Raw genomic sequence first — 26,662 nt, forward strand, 5'->3', positions numbered from 1 at the left:
TATACTATACTATACTATACTATACTATACTATACTATACTATACTACATGAATGGAAAGGAACTCTAAAAATGATGGGTCATTTTCTACAATCATCATTTACATCATCAGATTTCAGTAATACAGCATGGCGAATGGTAGTATTATTAATTTAACTGTTTAAAGGATTTTTCAGAGTATAATGTACAAATAGGATGGTTACTTCTATCACTCACATTATCAAAGGAAAAATAAACCTTTTACCTTCCCCTTTCCCTTGCATGAGTTCATGTGATAAAGGGATAAATGAAAAATCTAAAACATCCTCTAGGGAACTATATTAATAAGCATGATATAAAGAATACTAAGACAAACAAAGTATATACACTTGTCTTCATAATTAAGAAATACAGCTAACATAAATAGAAAGGATATGTAAATTATCTATCAATTATCAATTACTGGTAAATCTAGGTATGTATTTTCACTAAAGGGTAATATAGCAGAACAAACTATGGCCCAGTTCTGTAGATATCATGAGAGCAAACAGGAAAGTCATTTGACTTGAGCTAATCATCATAAATTTTATATATACTCTCTGTCACACATATACATAGATACACACATATAATATCTTCTTCAAATAAGGTTATATATTTCTATATGGAAGGATTATCCTTATCTAGACTAAGTTGATTTTATAATCCTATGATCATCTTGTAACTACAATTTTATTTTATAAATGTGTCAAAAGCTTAATTTGTTATACAAAACATTTAAAATACACAATTTATATTTTTTAACTCTAAAGGTAAATTTGCCAAGCCTCTCTTAAGCCTTCAGATCTCCGGTCATGTTCATTTTCTGTGGGTCTAAGTATCTAATTTCTCTACTACTAAATAAAGGACATAAAATAGTCTATTGTAAGCATTATAATGTTAATCAACCTAACAATTCAAGTACAAGACATAAAAGTACTTCAAAAAAGAATCAATATTCAGTAAATACAGAACACTGATAATTATTTAACGAAGAATTTCTGTTGAGAAGTTATAAAGAATATCTACAAATCACCAATGATAGTAGGCAACTCAATTAAATATGGTCCAGTAACTCAAGCAGACTCTTTAAAAAGAAAAGTGTACCAACTTGCTCAGAACATCAATCCACACCCATTAGAATAGGTGGTACCAGGACAGCAGCAGCAATGCTGACATGGGTGTGAAGCAATAGGAACCCTCATGCACTGCTAAGGAAACAAAAATATCACGTTCTAGAGAATGGTCTGGCAATTGTCAACGAGTTTTAAGTATGCAGTGACCCTGTGACCTCACAAGACAATATTCATGAATTTTCCCTAGAGGAATAATACGTGTCCAAAAACTTGTCTAAGAGAGATCACAGTGGCCTTATTAGTGATATGTCTTGATCTTGTATCATTATAATGATCATAATGATATAATTTTGATATGTCTTAATAATTCTTGACTGAGGAAGCAGCAAAAAAGAAAAATAGCTTTTATTTTAATTTTGGGTCAGAAGGTATCAGTAGTCCAGGTTAGTGGAGACTCAGAAAGAAAAATAACAGATTTACAATAGAAAAGAAGTTTACTTTAAATGTAATGCTCTTAAAATTCTTCAAACAATGTATACATATCTAGCAACTAACATAGACTTTGGTTAAGAGGCTGGTAGCAGTTAAGCACAGGTTATGTGGTGTAGCCACTAAGGGCAGAAAAAGATCTGAAAGCTAGTACAGGCATATCTGCAGGCACAGATAGGGTACTATGGAGAAAGTAGGAAGATCAAACAGTAAAGGAACAAATGGGGTTCATAAACATTTCCATGCAGGTTTCCTTTGGCTATGTGGTGAAGTGTTCTGTCTCAGAATGTTTTACAACACATAGATATATATAAGAAATATACTGAAATATAGTTGACAATGAAAAACAATTGAGGTAATTATAAAGCATTCTTCCACAACGTATTACAATATAAGATCAATAATAATCTAGTATCTACCACAAGTTCAAAGCAATGATAATATAATTTAAAAGATGTGTCATAAAAGTATATGACATATATATGATATATATTACTAGAATAGATATTAAATATCACAGTTGATAGCTATCTACATTTAAAGGTGAAGATGTTGAACTTCAACTGGGCTAGTTGAAAATAAACTGTAATTATTTTTCTCCCACTCAAATTCATGAGCCAATTAAATTCTGCCTATGAATTTTGGGGGAATATGTAGATCTCCAGACTATGAAGCCTGGAGCTAAGAAGAAAAATTAAAAGGACATAAAAAAAAAAAAAACAAAGAAACCTGAGAGAGCACAACAGAAATTATAACAACAAATGAGTAAAATAGCTATCTTACATTGGAAGTGTAAAACTAGTATATTAATTTTCTCACATCCTACAAAGAGATCAAAGAACAGTTTGTTAAGGAAAGGAAGTTAGAAAAGATTCAGAAATTTCCAAATATTTTCAAATCTTTAAAAAACAAATTTTTAAAACAAATCTTTAAAAATCTATTCAAACCAGGAATCTGATAACTGCAGCACAATGACTATTTTTTTTTAATCCTCAGACCCAGACGTTCCATTCCCATTCTGCTTCATCCAGTTTGTACTTGCTATACAACAAACTAACGTATTTTATTATCCAAGACAAGTTCAGAAGAGGTAATAAACAGCCTAGGTCTCTTCAGCTAGCCTAACTGCTATCATAAAGTAAGATACTTATGATGATACAGGACAGAAAGTGTGAACTATTCTCTTCATATTGAGTAGTAGCTTGGCAATTTGCTCAAAACTGCATTAGCTCAATACTTATTACATCTACACACAGGATGTAGAGAAAATGTGACTAGAAAGTACACAAAACGCTGGATCACTTCTAGTGATAGGCTATCTGTTTTCTGTCCCAATCTCTGACCAACAAATCAGTTGTTTGAATAAGCCCTTTCCCTTTCCTACCATGGCCATCTTCAGCAAAGCATAAGTCTAATATTACTGCTGGAAGTGCCACAAATGGCAGAGTAAGTAACTGATAAAACTTACCTGCGCTAACAAACAATGGTTCTCCACACTGCATGAGTTTGTTCTATGGCTGGGCTACTTGTAGGAAACATAAAACCAAGTACAATGTTGTGTTTTAAACACAGTAAATGAGGGCCAACAGGGGTTTGAAGCATCTAATCTAAACAAGTTTAATGACTACTACAGAAATTAAAATACTGTTCACATACTGCTTACAACAAATAAAAAAAGCAAAAAAGCAAAGAAACCCCATGTGTACTGTTCAAACGCTGCAGCAGCAGAAAGGATACAGTGAGTGAGGCCTAATATTCAACTATGTCTGTGCTTGCTCTTGTCTGCATCTTCAATTCTGAATGGTATAAGACCTCAGATAAAGGCAAACAATTGCTGACAAATATATTTCTATTTAAAAAAAAAAAAGCTGTAAGGACACAGAACTATATCTTAACTAAAGCTTGCCTTTTGTTTTTATGAATATAATTGCTAAGAGTCAAGTATCAAGGCTCCTACTTTTTAGTCCTAGCTACTTAAGAGGCTAAAGCAGGAGACTAAGCAATCAGAACCAGCGTGGTGGCAAACATGAAAGACTCTTTGCTTAACTTAAGGGGTGGGGGCAAGTAGACTGGAGGGATGGGGGAGGTGAGAGAAAAGAAAGTAAAAGCATAAGGAAAACAGAAGACAGAAAAAGGACACACATGCGTGCACACACACACAAATATTAAAAGAAAAAGAAGCTACATATCTGAGAAGGTGGGGGAATACTAGAATATCTAGAGAGAGGAAAGGGAAGGAAGCAAATGATATAATTATATTTAATCTCCCCCCAAAATTTAAAACAAATTTTAAAAAGTTTTAAAACCCCACAGTCCATAGAAAAATAATGACCAAATATTCCTCACTTCCATAGTAACAAACCAGTTACTGAGCAGTGAAGTCACTGAAGGGAATTATTTTAAAAGTACTTAGTGGAGGGTTGTAGTGGATTGCCCCAGTGCTCTTTGTATTTTGATGCTAATTCTGCTTCCTCAAGAGAGGCTGCCCTGAAGAGGAGTGGATCAACTACTCAGGTGATTAACTGTGAACCATCTTCCCATTTTAACTGGTCAAATAAAGGCTAGAGCCTATGGTTGGGCAATGGAAGGGAAAGGTTGGTCTGGAGGTTTTAGAGAGGGGAGAGGAAGAGAGAGAGGGAGATGAGATGAGATGAGGAGACTGAGGAGACAGAGGAAGACGGAGGAAGAGGAGGTGGAAGGAAGACGGAGTAGCCCCTGAGTAGCAGGGATCTCATAGCTGGGGAATAGAGTAGAGTAGAAGTAAATCTGCCCAATCTAGGCATGCAGTTTATAAATATTATAACTGAGTAGTGTGTTCTTTGCACTGGCTTATTGGGGTTGGAGGTTTACTGCATCAGATGGTTTACAACTTGGTGGTTCCGAACATACAAGGAATGAAGTTAGCAGCCAAAAATCTTACTACACAGCACATGCCTTTTCCACTGGTTTTAGTACTTACTCATTGAGTTCAACACTTACTACTGTACTATGGTAAGCATTTTTATTTCTTTCATTGTTCTATGCATTCTTAAAATTGGAGTTTTTCTGTGAAGAACTATCCTTTCTTCCTCATTTATTTATTCACTTACATGCTATCAGCACATACACAAAAACCCATGCATCCTTATTTTACTAAGCAGGGCATAAGATAAAAATTCAATAGTTATTATTTTAATTCTCAAATTATTTCAACTCTGTCATCAATAGTCCTATTTTAATTCTTTCATTATTCACTTTACACTCCCCTGTCCCTTTTCTCCTTTCATTCCCACTTATTTTAATTCTTTTACTGAGCACTTCCTTAATTATTAGAAACAAAAAAAAAATCAAGCTCCAAAAGCAAGTTTATTTGTGTTTTCCCACCTGAAGCAATGAAAACAAGCACTTCTCTAGGAGGCTTTGATTCTTTACACAGTGTATGTCCATGTAAATACAAGGTCTGTAGCAAATATCTTACATAACTCCTGAATTCATGTACACACTATTGTACAAAGTGTGTGTCATGGACATATTGGCTGCAGTTATAAGCATGGGTAACTTACTTGTTTCAAAGTTTGAGGTTGAGAAGTCAATAAACTATAAGACAATGTGAGTGGATTATAGTTACAATATATAACCAGCCAAAAGAAAATATTAAACTATACCAAATAGCTCAGTTACATGAAAATTTAAAATGGTGAAATAGTAATTTTGTCTTGTTGGTCACATTAAAAAAGGTCAGAATTAACCAAATCATAAGAATTTTGAGTTCCTTGTATAAATAATTTAGCTAAACAAGAGAAAGCTAAAAAACTAATCAGTCTCTTAGACTCCAAGCTTAATTTAGATTTTCCTTTAAAATGGAAAGTAAGCTAGAAGATGTGAAAATTTCATGTTACAGCATTTGTAACAAAACACTACTTCTATATGAACACTGCACTGGCTGAATCTTTATGTAAAGGTAAGCAACTGAAAGCTGTGGTTCTATGCACCGCCTACTACTGCAGAAAAGAGGCTTCTCTGATGAGGGATAAGAGAGCGGTACAGTATGATCAATGTGCAGAGAACAGACTATGGAGTGCACAGCTTTAGTTATGACTATTATCACCCTACCCCTATAACTCCGGGGTCAGAAACACTGGAAAGATTTTTTTTATATATTTAATGTTTCCATTAATGTTTATAGGACACACACACATACAGTGAGTTAGTACCAGTGTAAAGAATGCTTTCAAAGAAATTTGATGTTTCATCATTATTTACTCTTCAGTAATTCTACTTGCCAAATCTTAGTAAAATTCTCAGCTCTTCATTAAAATTTGAGCCACCCTGTCATGCAATTAGATGGTGAAAGCTCATTAACTTCATGGCAGTCATCAAAAACTGGACAGAGACCACAGGGAGCCTGGACCAAGCCTGTAGGTAGGAGGGTTGGAATGACTGTCCTGTACAGTTTTATGTATCCACCTACACTGCCAACAGTGCCATACTTCACAGCGATGAGAGTCATCTCCACTTTCCTATCATAAATGTGTCCTCCGTGGACAACTCTAGCTTGCTGATGCTCAGTTCACAGAGTACTTCCACACTTCAAGTGATGAGGCTAATGAACTCTCTCTTTGTATCACTGGATTGTTTACTTTCTCATTCTGCTTCTCTCTTCATTTGTAGAAATTTCAAACACTGTTGGTTAAGCACTTCAACAAAATCAGATTCAAAATCCTAGTCCCTGCCAGTCACAAATCAACCAGCCTGGCTGCAAGTTATAGAGCATAAAACCTTCCTTTAGAAGGCCGCTATAGACTTTGTAGCTTTGATAAGCTTTTTACTTTTCAAAGTCTTGAAAACTGTCAATTTCTGATACAAAGTTACTGTTGTATCAAATATCTGTACTCCATATTCCGTTATTCCCTGCATGGTTTTGCAGATTAATGTTTTCCTGATGGTTGGAGCCTTTCATTTTATCAGCATTCTGAGAATCCTTTATTCCAGACACATATTACTCCTTTAAATATCCAAATGACCCATGAACAACATTCTATTGATGGCCACTGACTACTGCTGGGCTTTTATTCGAGGCATTTGCATAAATCTATAATTCTGTTTTCTAACTCCATTAGATTCACATCTGACATCTATGTGTTTTCAGGGCTAATCATTTGAGCACTGTACAACTAATTGGTATGCTCTTCCCTGGGGTGGGCCACCTTTCCTACTCCAAGCTTTCCTCAAGTAACATAGGCCTGTGTGAGGCTCAGTGCTCATGGGTCTTTATATACCCAGTTTGGCACGTTATTTTGATCAGAAATCTACTTTATTGGTCTGATCTAATAGTCTTACATTGCAGTGTTATATGTGCCATTATAAAGCTTTGTGTCATATTACTGCAAATACCATAGATAAGAACATAGTGCCCATACATTTTTGTATTTTTTAATTTTTTTGATAGGGTTTCTCTTTGCAGCTTAGGCTGTCCTGGAACTTACTCTGTAGACTAGGCTGGCCTCAAACTCAGAAATTCACTCACTTCTGTTTCCAGATTTCTGGGATTAAAGTTGTATCACCAACACTCAGCTAGTGTATGTACATTTTTAAAAAAAGACATTATTACATACATAAAATGTTTATTTAAATTATATATAAATTGAATGACTAGATAGTAACCGTTTTCTTTAGTTGTAGGTTTCATATCCTTAGATTTAAGGTATGGATAAAAAATATTTATGAAAAATTTTATCAAACATGTACAGATATGTTTGTTATTATTTCTTAACAATAGTTTCACAGCTATTGATACAGAATTATGATTCTAAATTATACAGAAATGCTTATAGGAAGAAAATAAATAGAAAGATATATGCAGTTTATATCCAAATGCTGTACCACTTTATGAGACATGAGCAATTAGGAAGTTTTGTATCTGCAGAGTCCTACAACGAATTTCTCATGGATAACAAGAAATAACTCTTTCCTTCTCTCCCCTTTGCCATCTCTCTAGATATAAAGAAGCATATATACATATAACTTCATGAATGGTTAATGTAATATGTAACATATTTGGCAGTACTTATTATATAAAGGTCTAAAATAAAATATTAAAAAATTCTCAGCCCCTAAAGTTCAAAATTTATGAAGATTAACATTCTCAGTTGGCATATTATTTGAAAGTAAAAATTATTCTTAGCAATTTTTTAAATATCCTACAAGTATTGTTACATTACTTAAATTCAACAGCTTAAAAATTATTGTATATTATGAAACATATTTTAAAACGTTGATGCTTATACTCTATTTACAGAAATCACTACAGTTTACGTGGAATGTAGAACCTAAAGCTAATAAAAGATCACTTAAATTATATATATCACCGATTCATGGTCCCTACCAAGTGGATTATAGCTGAGTAGAGGAGTGAATCAATTCTTACATGATACAGATTTTAGCTAGTTATCATGCCTTCTTTGTTGAGAAAGATACATATACTTCATGCTCCATTTTGTATAATGTAATGGTTTCAGGAATCTAGCAAGTTTAATATTTTTTGTGGAAATAATAAATAAAAAAAGGCTAAGCCTCTGAGAAAATAGAACATTTCTTCCTTCAAAGAGGATTTTAAATGTATCAGAAAAGAGAAGTGTGAAATGGCATGTATGTAACAGGATTTCAGTTGCCTTTAATTCTAATACTAAGCAGTAAAACACAGGAGATTTTTAAGCATAGTAATTATGCCTTTGCACTAAATAAAACTACTGTCAAATTTTTAAATAAATATTTTCATTGTTTTAAAAATCACTTTCATATTAGAACAAATGGAACTGAGTGGACCTGATAAAGTTTGTTTGAAGTATCAAGTAGGAAGTGTCTTTTCAACAGAACTGGGTATATTCAAGACAAAAGTAGGTTTTAAATTTCCTGGAAATTGGAAGGGAAAAATTCATTCACTTACAATACCGTAAGTCTATGTGCTTAATATTGGGAAAGAATTAAAGAAAACAGAGCATCAATACTATACTATTTTCTGGTGCTATGCAGGAAAGAGACCTAATGGCATAGGAAAAGGGATGTAGGAGACTCGAAAAAAAAGAACTGACATTCCTGTGTCTCACGTAGTCCTGTGTCATGTGGGTTATACCCAGAAAGATGTAAATAGGAATAAGAGCCTGAGAACACTCAGGACAAGAGTCTGAAGAAATGACTCACTCAATAGCTATAAGTGCTTGCTGCTCTTGCAGAGGACCACAGTGTAGTTGTTTTTTAAACTTTTTTATTGGATATTTTATTTACAATACAGATGTCCTCCCCTTTTCCCATTTTCTCTCCCTAGAACCTCCATCCAATCCCCCCATCTCGTTTATGTTTTTATACCATTTTGATTACATGCATGTATTAAGGTCAGTTCTAGGTTGAGGGTCTAACAATACAATAGATGCAAATAGACAAGGAACAAGCAATACAATAAACACAAATAGTCAAAGTAAAAGCAAGGCATTTACACCCAATTCCGTGAACACTCCCATGATCACTGTTTCTAAGGGCTTATCAGGATGACCAAAGTATCTGAGCCTGCTTCCGTGTCCTAGCACAAGGTCTTTTTCATGTCTGAATCCTACTTCCTTGTTCTAGCCTAATATTTAGATTCTTGCCTGAGATTACTTACTTGTTCTAGCCTAAGATTTAGATTCCTACCTGAAATTACTTCTTTGTTCTAGCCTAATATCAGATTCTTGCCTGAAGCCCACTTCCTTGTCCCTGGCCAATGTCAAATTCCAGCCAAGCAGCTTATTTTCTTGTCCTTGGTCCATGTCAGATTCTTGTCAAGCAGCCCCAAAGGCTCTCTGTCTCTTCCTCTTTTTTATTTCATTAACGAGACTGAGCCTGTCTTAGGTTGTTGACAAGAGTGCCTTCCTTACTTGTCATGGAATATGTATTATCAAAAGCAACACATTTCTGTCTTAGGTTGGTAAGGCTCTGTGCAGAATCTTACCCATCATTGGCTTACCAGCCTGTTAATTTAATACCTCTGTCTGGGGGTCCATTTTCAGGTTCAAGCCATGTACTTTGGCTGCCATGTGCTAGCACCACTGTTTTTTCAATTGCTGTGACACAAGAAGACAGCTACTTTTGTTAATCATTTAGCAAAAAAAGTTACTAATGTATTGAATATACAAGAGGATTTAAATAGGCATTTGAAAGAACGGATTGATGCTCTTTATCCTATTCAAATTACTGGAAGGAGGTTTAGAATTTAAGGGTAAGGAGCCATCTTGAGTGTCATGCCAAATACCATTGGATTCATGTTAGTTCTAAAATTTACAGTGGTAGTCATTATAATTAGGAAGAAGTTTAATGACACGCAGTGTATTTGGCATAATTCTAATACCTCTCTGGAAGTTTTAATGATACATAAGGAGCTTATTAATTTCAAGAATGCTGCTCTGCTGAGTGTTGATGTGGTAGATACTGCAGGTAAAATTATCCATGGCCTGAGGTCAGTATTTCTATTTTAGTCAAGCTTTTAAAAATGGCATATATAGCTTGATCATGCTAGCCCTTTTTGTCTTGGGAATACTTTATTCCTGCCCATCATGTTAAAGCTTGTCTTTAGCAGCACAGTGTAGTTTTTAGCATCCTTGGCAGGCAGCAAACTTGTAAACTCTAGCTCCAGCAGATTTAATGCCCTCTTCTGGCCTCTGTGGGCATGTATACGCATATTCTTAGAGAGATACACACCACCACATAAATAAAAATGAAACAGCTTAAAACAATCAGGACTAGAAACTGACTTTTTTTTTAATTTAAAAATGAGCATTAAAGCTACAGAATTAGGTAAGATTTTATAGGGAAAATAGATGAAATTAAAAGGTGGTTGAAGTTCTAGCTTTAGAAGAGAAAATATGGGGGATCCATTTGGAATAATAGGAAAAGCTGAGCCAGTAAGAAGACTAAGTGAGAAAGGTATTTGCCATCAAGCCTGCTGACCTAAATTTGATTCCAATGTCCACATAGTAGGAGTGAACTACTCCTGCAAGTTGTTCTCCTACCACCCATACACAGAGTAGCACAAGTGTACGGATAAACAAACATACACACAATTAGCTTATCTTTTTAAATTAGGAAAAATTTCTTTACTCCAACTCATTGATTCTCTCTTCATTTATTTGCTGAATTCACAAGAGGAAAACAGTACAGAGAAAAAGGCAAACAATGCTCAGTTAGTAAAGGTGACTGGAAGGAAACCATGTAATGAATCTAAAGGAGACCAAGTGTTACTGAGGAGGGGTGTGATTAACAAAGTCAAACACTTTAGAGTTGAAGCAGTCTAAGGTGGAGTTCTTGGCTCTGGAGATTAAAGAGTTCACAGCTGGGGATGTAGATTAGAATACAGTGCTTGCCTCATATGCTAAGGTGCTTATTTAGTCCCCATCACTATACAAAAATAAAAGTCTAAAAACAGGAGAAGGAAATAAAAGGGTATAGTGGGCATCTTAGGATTGGTTTTTAAGGTTACTTCTGTATTGTATATCTAAAGTCTCTTTTTTTTAATCTCCTTATCTTACTTTTAGGGATTCTAAGTGTACCTATAAACACACACACACACACACACACACAGACACACAGACACACACTTTTTCTGACAACTATAAAAGTGTGGCTAGTGTGGCTATAGACATGATGAAAATAAGATGAAATAATTTTCATGAACATAACTGAATGTGAATAGTAATGTATGGATTATTTTATTGCAGTAGTTTCTTGCATGTAAAAGTGCAATCCATATAAAGGAAATTCAAAATATGACATGACGATATCATAAATAAATGAACACCATGGAAATGAAATTTTATGGCCTAAATGAGTCATGTCAATTTATAGTAACATAAAGTGTATAAATGTAAATAAAAGCAATATAAGCATATAAATAACTAAATTCCTAAGATATCCTATATTCTGTAAAAGTCATAACCCATCTTTAATGAACTCAAAGACATGGAAAGCCTGACATGTAAAATATGGCTATTATTAAGTTTATGGGGAATGTGTTGATTAGTAGAGCTTTCAAACAACCAATCAAATCTATCATTAAAATTTTTTCGAGGGACCATATGCCATACCAGAATAATAGTTAAGTGGTTGTTAGAGATGTATGGAATAAAAAGTAAAACAGGAAAAACAGTCTGATGAGAGATATTTTCATTATACATCTACCAATATGATTCAGCTAATATGTACATATTTTGTCTAATTTAGTCAAGCTTAATACTTTAGGTGATCAGAGAATGTGAACCTAAAATCTAAAATATAATTTAGTTTACATGATAACATTTGACAAGACCATCTGTATCTACAGGATTATCTTTATGTACATAAAAAACCTGAATACATGTATATATACCCATTATTTTAAAATATAATCTAAAAAATAAAAAAAAATAAAAAAGAAGAAAAACAAGACAAACAAACAAACAAACTATGGGTTAGGAATATAGCTCATTGTTAGACTACCTGCTTAGCATAGGTAGTGCCTTGGGCTTGTAACTTAGCACTACAAAAACAAAACATAATGAAACCATAGGTTGATATTCTTATTATATAAAAGTACTAAATACTTCTTTAAATAATACAAATGAAGCACCAATACCACTAAAAACCTAGAGAAACTTAGATAACTGAATGTAATTTTATTTTATTAATAACTCATTCATTCAAGAAATTTTTTTCTCAGAAGAGGCTTTAATTAGAGAGGAGGGAGAAAGGACTGATACAGAAGAAGGAGGAGGAGGTAAAATGACAGTAAATGTGTGAGAAAAAAAATCACAAGGAATCACAGATATATAAGTTTACACATTATACTTGTGTCTGTGTATAGATAAACATACAGTTTAAAGGAACTTTTTCATCTGGACTAATAGTGCTCTCCATAAGTCACAGACTAATAGAATCCTTAACACTAGACATGAGAAGCCCCCTTTGAGTTGTTGGTCAGTGCTATCTAAGAGAATCCCAAAATATAGGCTATTGCTGTTATCTATTGTTGCCTCCAAAAGGCTCAAGTATGTCCCTATTGCTGAGAACAGCATGTACTTTGGACACAAGTCCCAGAAGACCTGAGCTGGTTCTAATCTGAAAGTCTCCTGCCTGGGTACTAACATTGATGGTACCAGAATTAGGGGTCCCACTCTTTGCTTCTTTGCCTGGCTGCTGTGTTAGGAGCTGTGCCTCATTTTCTAGAACTCTGAAAGCTCAAGTTGCTTCAGTCTTCACGTGTTCCCTACCATGAAGGACTGAAATCTTCTGAAATAATGAATCAAGTAAGCCTTCCCTCTCAAGTAGTCTGTCACTGAAATGAGAAAAGTAACTAACACAGGCATAAAAAGGCTTTGATGTTCAATCTTATTTGATGACATTATTAATCTAAATATTAATAGTTTATTATCATTAACATAACCCTGAAAATTCCAGGTTAGAAATACAATCAATAAGTTCAAATAGAGTATTAAAGTTTTATTTTACACTTCAGTAAGATGGTCAATATAAACCTGTTGCTCACAAAGTATCAATACTACTGTTGTCAATATTCAGAATATTTAAAAATGATCGAATTAAGGAAAATTTCAGAAAACAAGAGCTTCATCAACATCTTAGTTGCTACTCTAAAGACACATGTATTTCCTGTCTTTAAAAACACATTTAGTGTCTATTATCTTAAAGTAGAATTAATTACATTTTTTCAAAAGTGACAAACTAGTTATCTAACAGAGTTAATATCATTAAAATGTATTATTTCTTGTTTTCATTTTGGTTAAACCATACTGAAAATTTCTAAAATAGTTCTATTGAAGAAAAATTATAAAACAATAATAACAACAACAAACCCTAGGTAAATTCAGAAAATGGCGATGTATTACACAAAGAAATTACCAAAGATAAGACCTGATATAAGGCAAAAGTGCTATACTAATAAGACTCTTTCATTTAAAATCTCCACGATTTTCAAAAGATCTTGAAAAAAACTAAGAAATTCCCAAACTGAGAGGTCACTAAATATCCAGCAACACTCACCCAACTATTGGTAGGAGACCTCTTGGAGACCCAGATGCTTGAATCAGCTGAAATAGTACCAAGTTTTTTACTGAGTACTCTTTTAAAAAGTAATGGAGAATAGGCTAACTCCATATTATAAAAAAAACTGAAAGTTTATTCATACTGACAGCTTTACTTACTACCAGTATAAATGTCTAAAAGGAAGAATAAGGAATAGTGAATTCCAGTGTAAACAAAATTATACTGCATGTGTGTTAACTTTAATTCTTAGTGACACAAGTCTAATGTTAAGTACTGTAAACACACTGGCAGAATAGCTTTTCTAAATTACCATGTTATAAATCTTAAAAGAAAATAAAATACTTTAACATTAGCTCCCTAAAACTGTTAAGAAATATACTTATTAAAAATAATATAAATTCTCTAACACTATTTCAGTAACACACAGGGAAAGGCTTTTTATTTTGTTTTTAGTTACTTCAATTTTTTTAAAATGTAGTTCTTTAGTTCTTTAAATTATACTAGTGATTTTTGTAATAAGGATTCTCATAATTGAACACAAAGCACTTCAAAAATTAGTAACTAAATGAATTAGTAATTAGTAACTAAATGAAAGATTCCAAAGTGAACACTACTTTTAATATTATTAATATTGTTAAAATATGAAGTTATCAATTTAGCAGAAAACATATGCCAGGACCTAATTTTAAAGGGCAGTGGAATAGAATCAATACCAAGCTAAGAAGAATACAGAAGTTCTTTCTCAATCTCTACAAGTTGAAGATAAAGAAGGTAACCACACTCTACCTAAACCCATATGTTTCTTCTTCCAAACATCCATATGGGGGTTAAGGACAGACAACCTACAACCAAGGGAATGGCTAGGTACAAAAGCTGGAGACTATAATCTTCCCAAGCAGTTTAAATATAAAAACTACTTTTCTTTATAGATATGTAACAAGTAGAGGAATAAGTGAAACAAGACCCATTTAGTTAAAAGATACCAGAGAGAGACAAATATAGAACAGACTTTAATGTCAAGAATGCATATTCAAGCTGACAAATTCTAAAGCATTATGCCAGCTGGGAAATGATCTAATAGATACATTATTAGGGATAGACCTGCAATATAACCTATCTATAACTTCTCCATCGTCCGGCACTTTTTTAAAGACTTGAGAATAGCAACAAAATAATGAAAGTGAGAAGCACAAAAATATTTTGAGAGGTGCCCATAAAGGAGAAGTTTGAGAACAGGAGGCTGAAAACAAACAGCTAGCATGAGACTGCTGACAATCTTACTGGCTCTAGTAAGACAAAGAAGGAAGTAATTAACAATAAAGTAGGGACTGACATAAAAAAACTCCCATGAGAAAAGTCTAAACATTGTAAAATTTAAATGATAAAGCATGCCAATATTACCTTTCTTTCGAAAGAGTGCATTTAGGTAATTTTCTGCTTGGCATTCAATCTTATCACTGTGGGACTGGCCCTGAGATGATAGCTCCTCTGTTGGCGTTGACTGTGAAGAATCAAGAGATGGTATACAATCCTAAAATTATAAAAAAGTAACATTCCTAATTACTTTCATTTAAACCTGAGCTCCAATTTATATGTAAAAATTGTTTAAATGCTCTGCCTTTCATAAAATCTCAAATTATACCAAAAGAACATAAAATCTGTGATAGAATTCAGGGGAAAAGTATACTTCTAGTAAGGACCAAAGTAACCTTATTCCTTACCACAACTGTGATAAAATATGTGTGTGGGGGGGGTTGGGGGGTTGGGAGTGAGGGTGGGCGGGCACTGCTGAAAAGTTTACCATATGCATGCCAGTGAAGTTTAGCAAAGAAGAGGAGCTTAAAAGAGTGCCAAATATTTTCTCAGCTCTGCACATCGTAACAAATAAGGAATCAGGATTTCTCACCACACAGGAAGTGCTGGTTACATACATCTATGTCCTTTAAGACAGCAGGCACATATTTCATCATCACTAACACAGTAACATTTCTGATATCTAAAGACTTTAAAAGTAGTGAAATGGTTATAAATATATGGATAACAGCCTATTATCCCCTTATTACCAATTGCTAAAAAACAAGATTGCAGAGTGTTCTTATATAAGCAAGCTCTCCAAGCTCACCCTTGGATACCCAAATACCAACCTGACCTCATGAATCAGAAAGTAGTAAGAAATAAATAAGGAAGAAAACCAAACCAAACCAAACCAAACCAAAAACAAACAAACAAACAAACAAACAAAAAGGAAAAGACAGAAGAGAAGAAAAGAAAAAAATGAGGTTTTGTTTTTTTTAAAAAAAAACTAAACTAAATGTTGGACATATTCTTTTCATTCAACAAAATGAAGTATTTAAATTTTCACTGAGTCACAAATTATCAGAACAACTTAAGTTAAAAAAAAAAAACCTGTGTTACAATTGTGTGATTATTTTAAAAATAACTTCATGGCACTAAAACTTACACTGACTGCTTCTCTCTGTAGGTTACAAAATGAACATTTTTCATCCATAGACCAGTCAGTCAGCTCTTCTGGTTCACAGTCTTTAAAAGAAGGAAAATATTCATTAAATATACTAACTTTATTAAAACCAGCAAAATCACCATCTTCCACAGCAATGGTAAAGTAAAAAATGAAAAGACAAAAATAAAACCTAACTAGTAACAATAATGGGAGAAAGTCTGTATTTCAAATTAACCTCTTAATATCTAGAAAAAAAAAAAAAGAAAAACCAGAATAGGCCATACAGAGACAAAATACCAAGAATAATGAGCTGGTTATAGATTAATAATTTTCCAACAATATAATTTTAAGTATCATCTAATCACTTTAAAGATTTAATGATTACTATTTATTAATTTCCTTTTTATTTTCACTATGACAGTGAGACCAAAGTGGTAGATATAAGAAAAGAAAAGAATAAATTTTTGCACAATATGAAAGAAAATATAATACAGAGAAACAGAAGAAAGGACCAAAGGTGTTGAGAATAGCCAGACTTGGGAAAATAAAATTACGTCTACAAAAACAAGAAACAATCCAATTTGTAGATCAAAAATAAGGTCATACTTTTTTCATTTCCAAAAGCTTGGTTACAATAGAAAAACATGGAGTGAAATAGGTTATGTCACCCAATGCAGGCCATGAACAGACTAGTGCTGCTCTCAGCCTTGGTCAGAGAAATTCCTGTTCCAGTGTGGACTGTTAACACAGAGACTCATAATTGGGCAAAAAAGTGATGAGAACAAATGACTATTGAATGTTCAGCCCTACGGGATACCTCTATCACATTCTACACTCTGAGACTCAGGAAACATCTTGAAATGAGAAACAGAATTTAAGAGCTGGAACATGGAGTGTTGTCTTCTGGACCTATGAACTCAGAGGCAGTGGTTACATGCACAAGACAGGACTTAACCACATTCCATCATAAATGCAGATGGGGCTCAAGGCCCTATTCTTTCATGAAGAGTTGAAAGCATAAAGACTTAGTGGCTACTGGCTGAGACGAAGTCCTATCCTCAGTAACAGAGTCACTGGTTATCTTTGCTCAAATAAATAACTCAAACTCATGCAAGCAACTCTAATTAAACACACAGAGGGGCACAAGAAAAAAAAAAACTTAGGAAAAAGACTTGGGCAGACTTGGGAAGGGGTTAAGTGAGGATAATATAGGCAGGAGTAATATAATCAAAACACATTATATACATCTATGAAATATGACCTATGGGACGTGTTTAAATAAAACATTTAAAATGGATTACTTTTTTTCCTGAACACTACTTCTTATAATCCAACAGCTCTAATATATTGAAAAAGTTTTTGAACACAAAAACACTTATCTGAAGGACATGTTAAGAAGGTATGGTAACACTGTCATTCTATTTACATATGGAGTGAGTTTTAAAACCATTGATAACAACAGAATATGCTTTCAATTTTTTCCCCTAAATCTGCATGCAGAACTTTACATGCAAAGCCTTTACTATCTGATACAGCTATATAATGGCTAATTGGAAAACCTTCAGTGTGTTACAGAAATTCTTTTAAAAAGCTCAATAGAGCTGAAGATATATCTCTTCTAAGTTACAGAGAAAATAAAGTAAACTGTTCCTGGTATGGCAATGAACAATTATACTGACTAGGGTCATTCTTAGGGCCCCCTTCTACATTAATCCAGAATGGAAGATCATAAAAATGTGTAAAAAGACCTTGCTAGGGGGCTAGAGAGATGGCTCAGCGGTTAAGAGCACTGGCTGTTCTTCCAGAGGTCCTGAGTTCAATTCCCAGCAACCACATGGTGGCTCACAACCATCTGTAATATACTTACATAGATAAAATAAATAAATCTAAAAAAAAAATTGTTAAAAAAAAAGACCTTGCCAGTAGCACAGAAACAGTATTAATACTTACACACATTTGCAAAGAGCAGTAAATGGGAACATAAGACCCAGTACGTGGTAATGTAAAGATATCTGAAGACTGGAGATCTGGACTGGAAACACATTTTATAGCTATGACTTTTCAGAAGATAAAGTTTTGTTTCAATCAGCTTATGCATGTAATGTGGATTACATTACCTAATTTACAGACAGACAAAAACGTCACAAAAATCTAACACCATACAATAGAATTACCAAATGCTGTTCTTTTTCTAAGTTTCTGTGCCATCAAACATGTATTTGATAACATTATTCTGTAGAAGATTAAATGCCGGCTTAAGAATATATGCTCACTTTACTACAGACAACTTCACATATAAAAACTGTAAATAATCTAACAATTAAAAACAATTCCTTCCTGGGCTTGGGAGATAGCTCACAGGGTAAAGGCACATCTCACAACTATTTGATCCCTAGAAACCACATTTAAAAAGTCAATGTGGTGGCATGAACTTGTAATCTTATTACTTCTATAGTGAAATGAGAGGTAGAGAAAGCGTGTGGCCAGCTAGCCTGGAGTATGAAGTGCAGCAGTACAAACAAGAAAGACTGCTTCAAAAAGGTAAGGAACTGAGACCCCTAAAAGTTATCCTTTCCCTGTATGTACACACACACACACACACACACACACACACACACCAAAAACTTGGGGAAAAACTGACTCCTTATAGAACTTTAGTTGTTTTGATCCTAGACTAAAGATGTGTATATTATTTACTGCTGAAGCTTTGAAACAAAAGGTATAATCCAGCCCCCATTTGAAACAGGATCTTGTTTTGTAGGGTCTGGGTGGCCTGGAACTCACTATGTAGACCAGGACAGCTTTGAATTTGTAGAGATCCTTCTCTCTTTCCACTGCTAGTATTACAGATCTGCACCGAACCCAGGCCTCCCTCCATTACCCTGACATTTCGCTGTCCACCACAAAAACATAATGCAAGAGAAATCCTGGGACTTGCATATACAGACTGCTGTGCAGTTTCCTTAGATCACTCCTAAGTAGTCAGACTTCAGAGCTATGTATTTATGCAGGATTAGTGCTGCAATACATGACTTACATCAAAGAGAAGTTTTGAAAAGTCAAGGAATCCTGATTTTTATTTTTATCATGGCTTCATGAGAAAAACACAACATTGAAAATTTTGAAAAATGGCCAACAGACTTAGGATTAAACAAAGAAACAAACCAAAAACACCCAAGTATGGCAGAATATTCCCCTAATGAGTAAAGATTTCAGGGGACCAATCACTGAGTAAGGAGAAGGCTGTACTTCCGGGTTGGAGAGGGGAAGAGGTGAGGCAGAAAAAGGTGTCCTGCTTTGGACTGGGAGAGCTTGGAGGACAATATGTGGCTAACTAGAGGCCCCTAGTTTAGTTGGTAGATCCGCCAGGATTCGCCACCGGAGAAGTTACATCTAGGATAGCTTACAAAATTAGGATGCTAGTTGTTGCACCCAGTGATTGAGTTACCTGTTGATTCTGAACTAAGTTTGCCTGGTGTTTTCCTTCACGCAGAGACTCAACTGGGTTCCAGAGAGAAAGGAACAATGGCAAAGCATGGGTCTGTGAGAAGTGCACCCCAAAGGGCTGAGGGAATTTGGAAGCATGGGGCTGGTGTAGATGCAACCTGCCAGTGCGAACTTAGTGAGCTGGGTGGAGAGATTTCAGAGCTCCGGGAGTTTCCACTAGATGAGAACAGGACGGCCTGCCCTCCAGTGCCTGTGTGGTTTGCTTTTTTATATTTCATGCTACACTCAAAAATGGTTGTTAAGGGGTACAGAGGGATGTTTCAAGGGTTAAAAGCAGAGGCTGTACTACCTACTCAATACCCAGCATCCACACGGGGGCTCACAGCTATCTATGACTCCAGGGAATCTCATGTGTTCTAACCTTCTATGCACATGGTGCACAGACATGAATGCAGGTAAAACACGTATAGGTGGTTTTTATGCATAAAAATGTTAAAAATTAAAAAATATATGAATTCAATTGAGTTTCAACTTCAATTTACAATTACCAATTGTAAAATAAAAATGAGGTTCAAAAAGTCTTAAATAGTGTACCTTCATTGAAATAGGTATGATAGCATACACATAATCCTAGTACTCAGGAATCTGAGGCAGCTGACAGAAGTCCAAGGCTGGCTTACTTCATATAGTGAATTCTAGGTTAGCCAGGGTTACAGTAAAAACCCCATCAAAAATACCAAAAATTAAATATGCTTATAAATAAAAGGCAATAAAAACTGATTGTAAAAGCTGATATAGGTGGAGGGACATTCCATGTACTAGCTATGGCCTAAGCAGGGATGATTTTCCAGGCTTCCGTCTCTTCTTGGGAACTTGAAGAGAATAACACTTGCATCTCAAGGCTGTAGGAAAAGTTAATATAAAAACATGTATGTAATTTTGAAAGACACAACTTTCATTTACTTTGAACAGTTTATTCTTTTTAGTATAGTTTATTCACAAAATATAAATAATATAGTTCCCAAAGACAAATTTCAGTGAAAAATAAAAACCTAAATTTCATTTTGTGTTGTTCTTTGAACAATAGGTTTAAGTTTACTGACTTCTGAGAAACATACTGAACAACGACAATACAGCAACAAAATAACATTAGGGCTACAGCTGCAGCAAAGTGGATGGGTCTGAATCCTGCAAAATACACACACACAATCACATGTGCAAGCTCATACACAGGTCCATGCATGTACACAAACACACAAGCACATACAATTTTACATGCTTACACAAAAAAGAGACTCCTTGCTGTGTTTGTTTTTTTTCTGCCTTTTTTGTTGTTGTTGTTCTGGTTTTGAGGGTTTTTTTGTTTTGTTTTGCAGAAAAAAATTATGAAGTTGAGGGGGAATCTGGGAGAAGTTGGGAGGGAAAAGAATATGACCACAATATATTGTATAAAAAAACTGAAGAAAGAACTAAAGTAAAAGGGAAAAAATTTCACCTACAAAGTGTACTATCAAAAGATAGCGACTGCAACATTTGCTATATATCCTCCCAGTCTGTAGTATAGGCCTTTCTAAAAATTAAGATCATCTGGTACTTTGAAAAGGTAATACAATCCATAAATCTCTAGCTAGGCTAATTAGGGAAAAAAAGAGGGGAAGAAGAAAAAAAATCAAGTATCAGAACAGATGGGCTAGTCATTTCTGAAGTTAGAGACATTGGAAGAATAAAGGAATGTTATAAATAACATTATGCCCAGAAATTTGATTAACTTAGGGGAAATGATCAACTCCTCTAACAGTAAGGCAAATTCAAGCTCAGGCAAGAACAACAGATAACCTCAGGGAAGCTGGAGCTATTATTAAAAATAGCAACTACTTTGAAAATCAGTCTGGTGGTTCCTCAGAAAATTGGACATAGCATTACCTGAGGATCCAGCTATACCACTCCTGGGCATATACCCAGAAGATGCTCGAACATATAACAAGGACATATGCTCAACTATGTTCATAGCAGCCTTATTTATAATAGCCAGGAGCTGGAAAGAACCCAGATGTCCTTCAACTGAGGAATGGATACAAAAAATGTGGTACATTTACACAATGGAGTATTACTCAGCTATTAAAAACAATGAATTTGAGAGGTTCCTAGGTAAATGGATGGAACTAGAAATTATCATCCTGAGTGAGGTAAGCCAATCACAAAAGAACACACATGGTATTCACTTACTGATTATTGGATATTAGCCCAGAAGCTTGAAATACCCAAGATTCAAATCACAGACCACATGAATTCATGAAGAAGGAAGACCAAGTGTGGGTGTTTTGGTCCTTCTTAGAAGGAGTAACAAAATACTCAAGGGAGCAAATATGGAGACAAAGTGTGGGACAGAAACTGAAGAGGGGGCCGTCTGGAGACCATTCCACCTGGGTATCCATCCCATGTGCAGTCACCAAAGGTAAACACTGATGTGGATGTCAGGAAGTGCATGCTGACAGGAGCCTGATATAGCTGTCTCCTTAGAGTTTGACATATTCAGAGGTGGATGTTCACAGCTAACCATTGAACTGATCAAGGGTTTCCCAATGGAGGAGTTAGAGTGAAGACTGTAGGAGCTGAAAGGGTTTGTGGCCCCCTGGGGAGAGCAACAATATCAACCAACCAGAGCTCCCAGGGTCTAAATCACCAGCCTGGGAGCACTTAGGGAGGGACCCATGGCTCCAGCTGTATATGTGAGGGAGGATGGCCCTATTGGGCATAGGTGGGAGAGGAGATCCTTGGTCCCATGAAGGCTGGACGCTGAGTGTGGGGGAATTCGAGGGTGGGGAGGTGGGAGTGGGGGAGTAGGAAGGGGCACATCCCCAGAGAAGCAGGAGGAGGGGCGATGGGATAGGAGGTTCCTGGGTGGGTGGGGGGAATGGGTTAAGGGCATAACATATGAAATGTAAACAAAACATCCAATTAAAAAAAAAAAAGAAAAACTAAAATAAAAGGAGAAAAGGGACAGGAACATAGATTAAAGAAGATAGGAAATGATCTCTATAAAACATTAATATAACTTAAAAAAAAGAAGTAAACAAACATCTGCCAAACAGAAAACACCAGCCCATATGGTTCGCTACCATCCTTTCTGGAAAACCAAAACAAAAGAAATACTTTCTAATTCTGGTTCTATCACTATCAAAATACTAAGACCAATCCAAACATATCCCACTCAGAAGATATAAAGATTAAAATGTGACAAGATGGCCAATATCAAACATCATTATGAATCTACACACTGAGAAAACAAGATACCAGTACAGATCTATTAGAATGGAAAAAACCAAAGGGAGCTATCAAAGGCTAGCTAGCAAGGACTAGAAATAGTAAGGGGACAGTAAGGTCGTTTGCTGCTGGTGGGAATTTGAAGCAGACTAGCCACTTTTGAAAAGTCTAGCAGTTTCTAAAATACACAAACATAGTCTTCCCAATGATCTACCAATGATGCTGTTAGTTATTTACACTAATTAAAGAAAGTTGAAAACGTTTGACTATCCTCAAACTTGCAGATACTAAGAGAAGCCTTATTTAAAACTGCCAAATTTTCAAAGTGATCAAAATATGCTTCAGTAAGTAAACACATAAACAAACACTAAGTTAAACGGACCCATGGTCATATCTGTGTGAGATTATCTTGATTATTAATGAAGCCACTACTGTGGCTGACATCATCTACGCAGGGAATTCGAAATTGCCTAAGAGTGGAGACAGAGAGCTTAGTTTAAGCATGCATACACAAATCCACTGTTCCTGTATCATGGCTGTATATGTAATAAGACATGTCGCTTCATTTCCCATAATAATGGACAATAATCTACAATTATGAGCCAAACAAGCTTTCTTCCTTAAATTGCTTTTGTCGATACAAGAAATAAAAAACATATATAACATATAAATAGCAATTTTATTTTCTTCAACCCACCAATCCATTTATGTTGTTAATTTACTCAACAGAACTCCTAATAATTGAATATATTTTAATTACTAATACAAAATTATTTAACAGCCTGCTATTGTAGCAAAAATGGGAACTATCCTTAAAAGCCTGTAACAAACAGCCTTATACATTGTAGCAGGATACTTATTCTGCTACATTGTATTCCCAGTGGAGCTCGGTGGAGCTGGGAGAGGAAGAGAGGAAGGGGAGGGGCCTTATTCACTTGAGCATTAAAGCTGTATTTTTATTTTTTTTAAAAAGTGAATGAATAGTGCTGATATAAGTCATGTGACTTTAGTGCGGGAACTTTGAACAAAGAATCTGCTTGCAGCCAGGTCCCCTGCTGAGAGAAATTAAAGGCTGCTCTGAGTCAAGAAGAGTCAAATGAATAAGCCTCTATTTTGGAGCAGTTACTGATTTAACTGTGAATTTACAATATAAGGATTATTTGCTTTTAGGAAAGAATTTATAAACAGATCTGTCCAAATCACATGGGAAATCTAGCCCCGGGTTCATAACTAAGATAGGGAAAATTGTCACTGACTACAGGTACAGTGATATTCAATGCCTGTTTTGATCAGGTAATAAAATTTGTCTGTGGCTCCTATAGAGAGACCTACAGATAAATAAATAACTAGATGGCTGCTCTAGATAGAGAGCCAAGCAGATAGATGGTATAAATAAAAAGCTGTTCTAGGCATTGAGCCAAACAGAAAGATAGTGTAAATCAGGTGTATTAAGATGTTATAAAGTTATACTGCCTCACAGGATACTCAAGTTCTGTCTAACATGGGCCCCAAGGGAATTCTGAGTTTACTTCCTGCTTGGCAAAATAGGAAAGGCCTGGAAATAGGCATATACAGTACTTTAGTTACTTCATTTATTTTAGATTACTTTAACTTTCAAAATGCGTGTGATGTTGTGTAGTTATATTTTTCCTCTGGAAAAAAGGTCAAGATAAAGGTTTTTCTAGTTACTGGCTCAAAGATATGTGATTTGGGGAAAAGGTTTTGTCTGTGGCGTTTTCAGAAGAGGTCATTAAGGTAGTTATGCCTTCCAGAATTATAAGGATCAGACATGACAGAGGTAGGCCTCCAGAAGAGTAGATTCCAGAGAATGAAACAAAAAATTATCTTGATGAGACTAAAATTTGTTTGAAGATTTGTATATTACAGAATATACAGCCTTGATGAATGAATCTCCTCATCAGAACATGCTGAAATGACCTGCTTGAACTCCTGATATTCTGGACTTCCAGTTGGATCCAGTTAAGAAACAGACATCAGAGGCTTATCAACTGCTGGTGTGGCCTTCTTAGGCCAACTACCTCCCATATTTAACGCCCCCCCACCCCTCTTCAAATATCTCAACACCCAAATTCAGCTTGAGGAAGTTAATGAAGAGTTGGTGTCCCAATTCCCTGAGCTTGGGGGCGGTCATTATTAGCTTATTTTTTCCTAGATATTTTAGTTCTTGATTTTTATTGAAACAGGGAGGAAGAGCTAAAATTGATTATATAGCCATATCTATTGGTATAAATAATTTCTTAGAAGGTACAAAATTTATTTTGATGCAAATTCAAGGATTTCATTGGTATAATTCTTCTATTAATTCAAAATTCGTGGGTACAAGGCTTAGACCCAGTATGTCTTTAACCCCCTCCCCCTTTCTTTTTTCAACTGCTTTTAGATGATTAAGCAATGTGAGTTAAGGGCCTATAACAAATTCATGGCTCTGAGTTTATTGTTAGGGTGTTTTCTAGATTTTAATTAGAAATAACTGAGTAAATAATGGCCAACAGTCCAGATTGCTTTACACAGATAGTTGGCCTTCAAAAACGTGTGAAGTCCACAGAATTGACGATACAGACATTTCTTCATTAAAGATCATTTGACTAGAGACCTGTAGGCTCCTGACAGCTTCCCCTTTTTGGATTCTAAGAAGAAATTGGGCATCTTTGGAGTTACTCCAGTAGTGGTGAGACAGCCACTAGGCAAATTGCCTCTTTTCATTTACAGACAAAATACTGTCCAGAAAAAGGACACACATGTGGAATAGAACTGATTATATCTGCCAAGACAGAGTGATCAGCCTTCAATATTCTGCAACGTTCTGAAGTATAAGGGACTGTATAGGTAATCAGCGGTTTATATAATTGGCTATGTTTTGGAAGCTATGCTTTCTGCTTCCCATATCTTCAGTTAATTCAGTCATTCTGGATTTCTGATGGGGTTAAAAACTTACAGTCTCTTAGCCAACCCAGGCTAATTACTTTGAAAGAACAGATTTGAGAAGATGGTTTTCAGATGGCACTCATTCTAAAGCCAAGACGCAAGCCAGGTACAGAACTATAGTCTTTTAAGTCAAGACAGATGACAATGGTCTTTTTATTGACAATATTGGACTGGGTATTAGGTCTGTCTTGTATCTTATTATTACAAATTGGTAATAGTTGTGCTCTATATTTTGAGAGAAAGTTTTTTCTCTCTTATTCTAGCAGAAAGGGTGATATGTAGCAGGATACTTATTCTGCTACATTGTATTCACAGTGGAGCTTGGTGATTCGGCAGAAGAAGAGGTGAAGCTAGGAGAGAAAGAGAGGAAGGGGAGGGGAGAAATAGAGAAAGGGAAGACGAAGGAGGCTATCAGCCATGGAGAACCACAGATGGGTTGAAAGCTGTCCTGGGTAGCAACTTCTATCAAAAGGTTAGATATTGGGTAACAACTCTAATTGTGTGGGCATCTTGTTGATTGAGCATTTCTTCTTTTTAATTAATTAATTTATTTTTTAAATGTTAATCAAAGGCTTTATAAGTTTGGTAGTGCTCAATAACAAGATGCCCATACAATCAGAAGTGTAACCCAATACCCAACCTAGATATACCAAATATCTTTGACTGGCAGAGACACACGAACATCTGCATCCATGGTCCTCTCATTCCGTCATTCTGTCATTCCCTCATCCCCCCCCTCCCTCCCTCCCCTTCTCTCTCTCTCGTCTCCTAGCTCCTCCTCCTCTTCTCCTCCTTACTCCTCCCACCATTGCTCCTCCTACATATCACCCTTCCTGTTAAGATAAAACTTTTCTCTCAAAATACAGTTAGGGCATAACTATACCAACTGTATCAGTAAGGTACAAACAAGATAGATCTAA

The 26,662-nt window shown here is 35.2% G+C and overlaps 1 protein-coding gene and 1 pseudogene across 9 annotated transcripts in view; both read right to left on the reverse strand.

Annotated features, from left to right (window-relative positions):
• LOC114619395 (ligand-dependent nuclear receptor corepressor-like protein) overlaps positions 1-26,662 on the reverse strand; it is a 141,485-nt gene that overhangs the window by 56,710 nt on the left and 58,113 nt on the right. For 5 of the 9 annotated variants that reach the window (XM_028765207.1, XM_028765204.1, XM_028765206.1 and 2 more), the window contains 2 exons: positions 16,086-16,165; positions 15,026-15,155 (listed from right to left, as the gene is read on the reverse strand). In XM_028765207.1, coding sequence (XP_028621040.1) covers positions 15,026-15,155; positions 16,086-16,165 — 210 coding nt within the window. Of the gene's footprint in view, positions 1-12,921; positions 13,669-15,025; positions 15,156-16,085; positions 16,166-26,662 lie in introns of those variants that run through there. The other 4 variants (XM_028765202.1, XM_028765201.1, XM_028765205.1 and 1 more) reach the window with 3 other exon arrangements.
• On the reverse strand, positions 5,874-10,439 carry LOC114619397 (annotated as a pseudogene).

This window comes from Grammomys surdaster, unplaced genomic scaffold, assembly GCF_004785775.1.
Source record: "Grammomys surdaster isolate TR1022 unplaced genomic scaffold, NIH_TR_1.0 150, whole genome shotgun sequence".
In the NCBI taxonomy this organism is placed as follows: Eukaryota; Metazoa; Chordata; class Mammalia; order Rodentia; family Muridae; genus Grammomys; species Grammomys surdaster.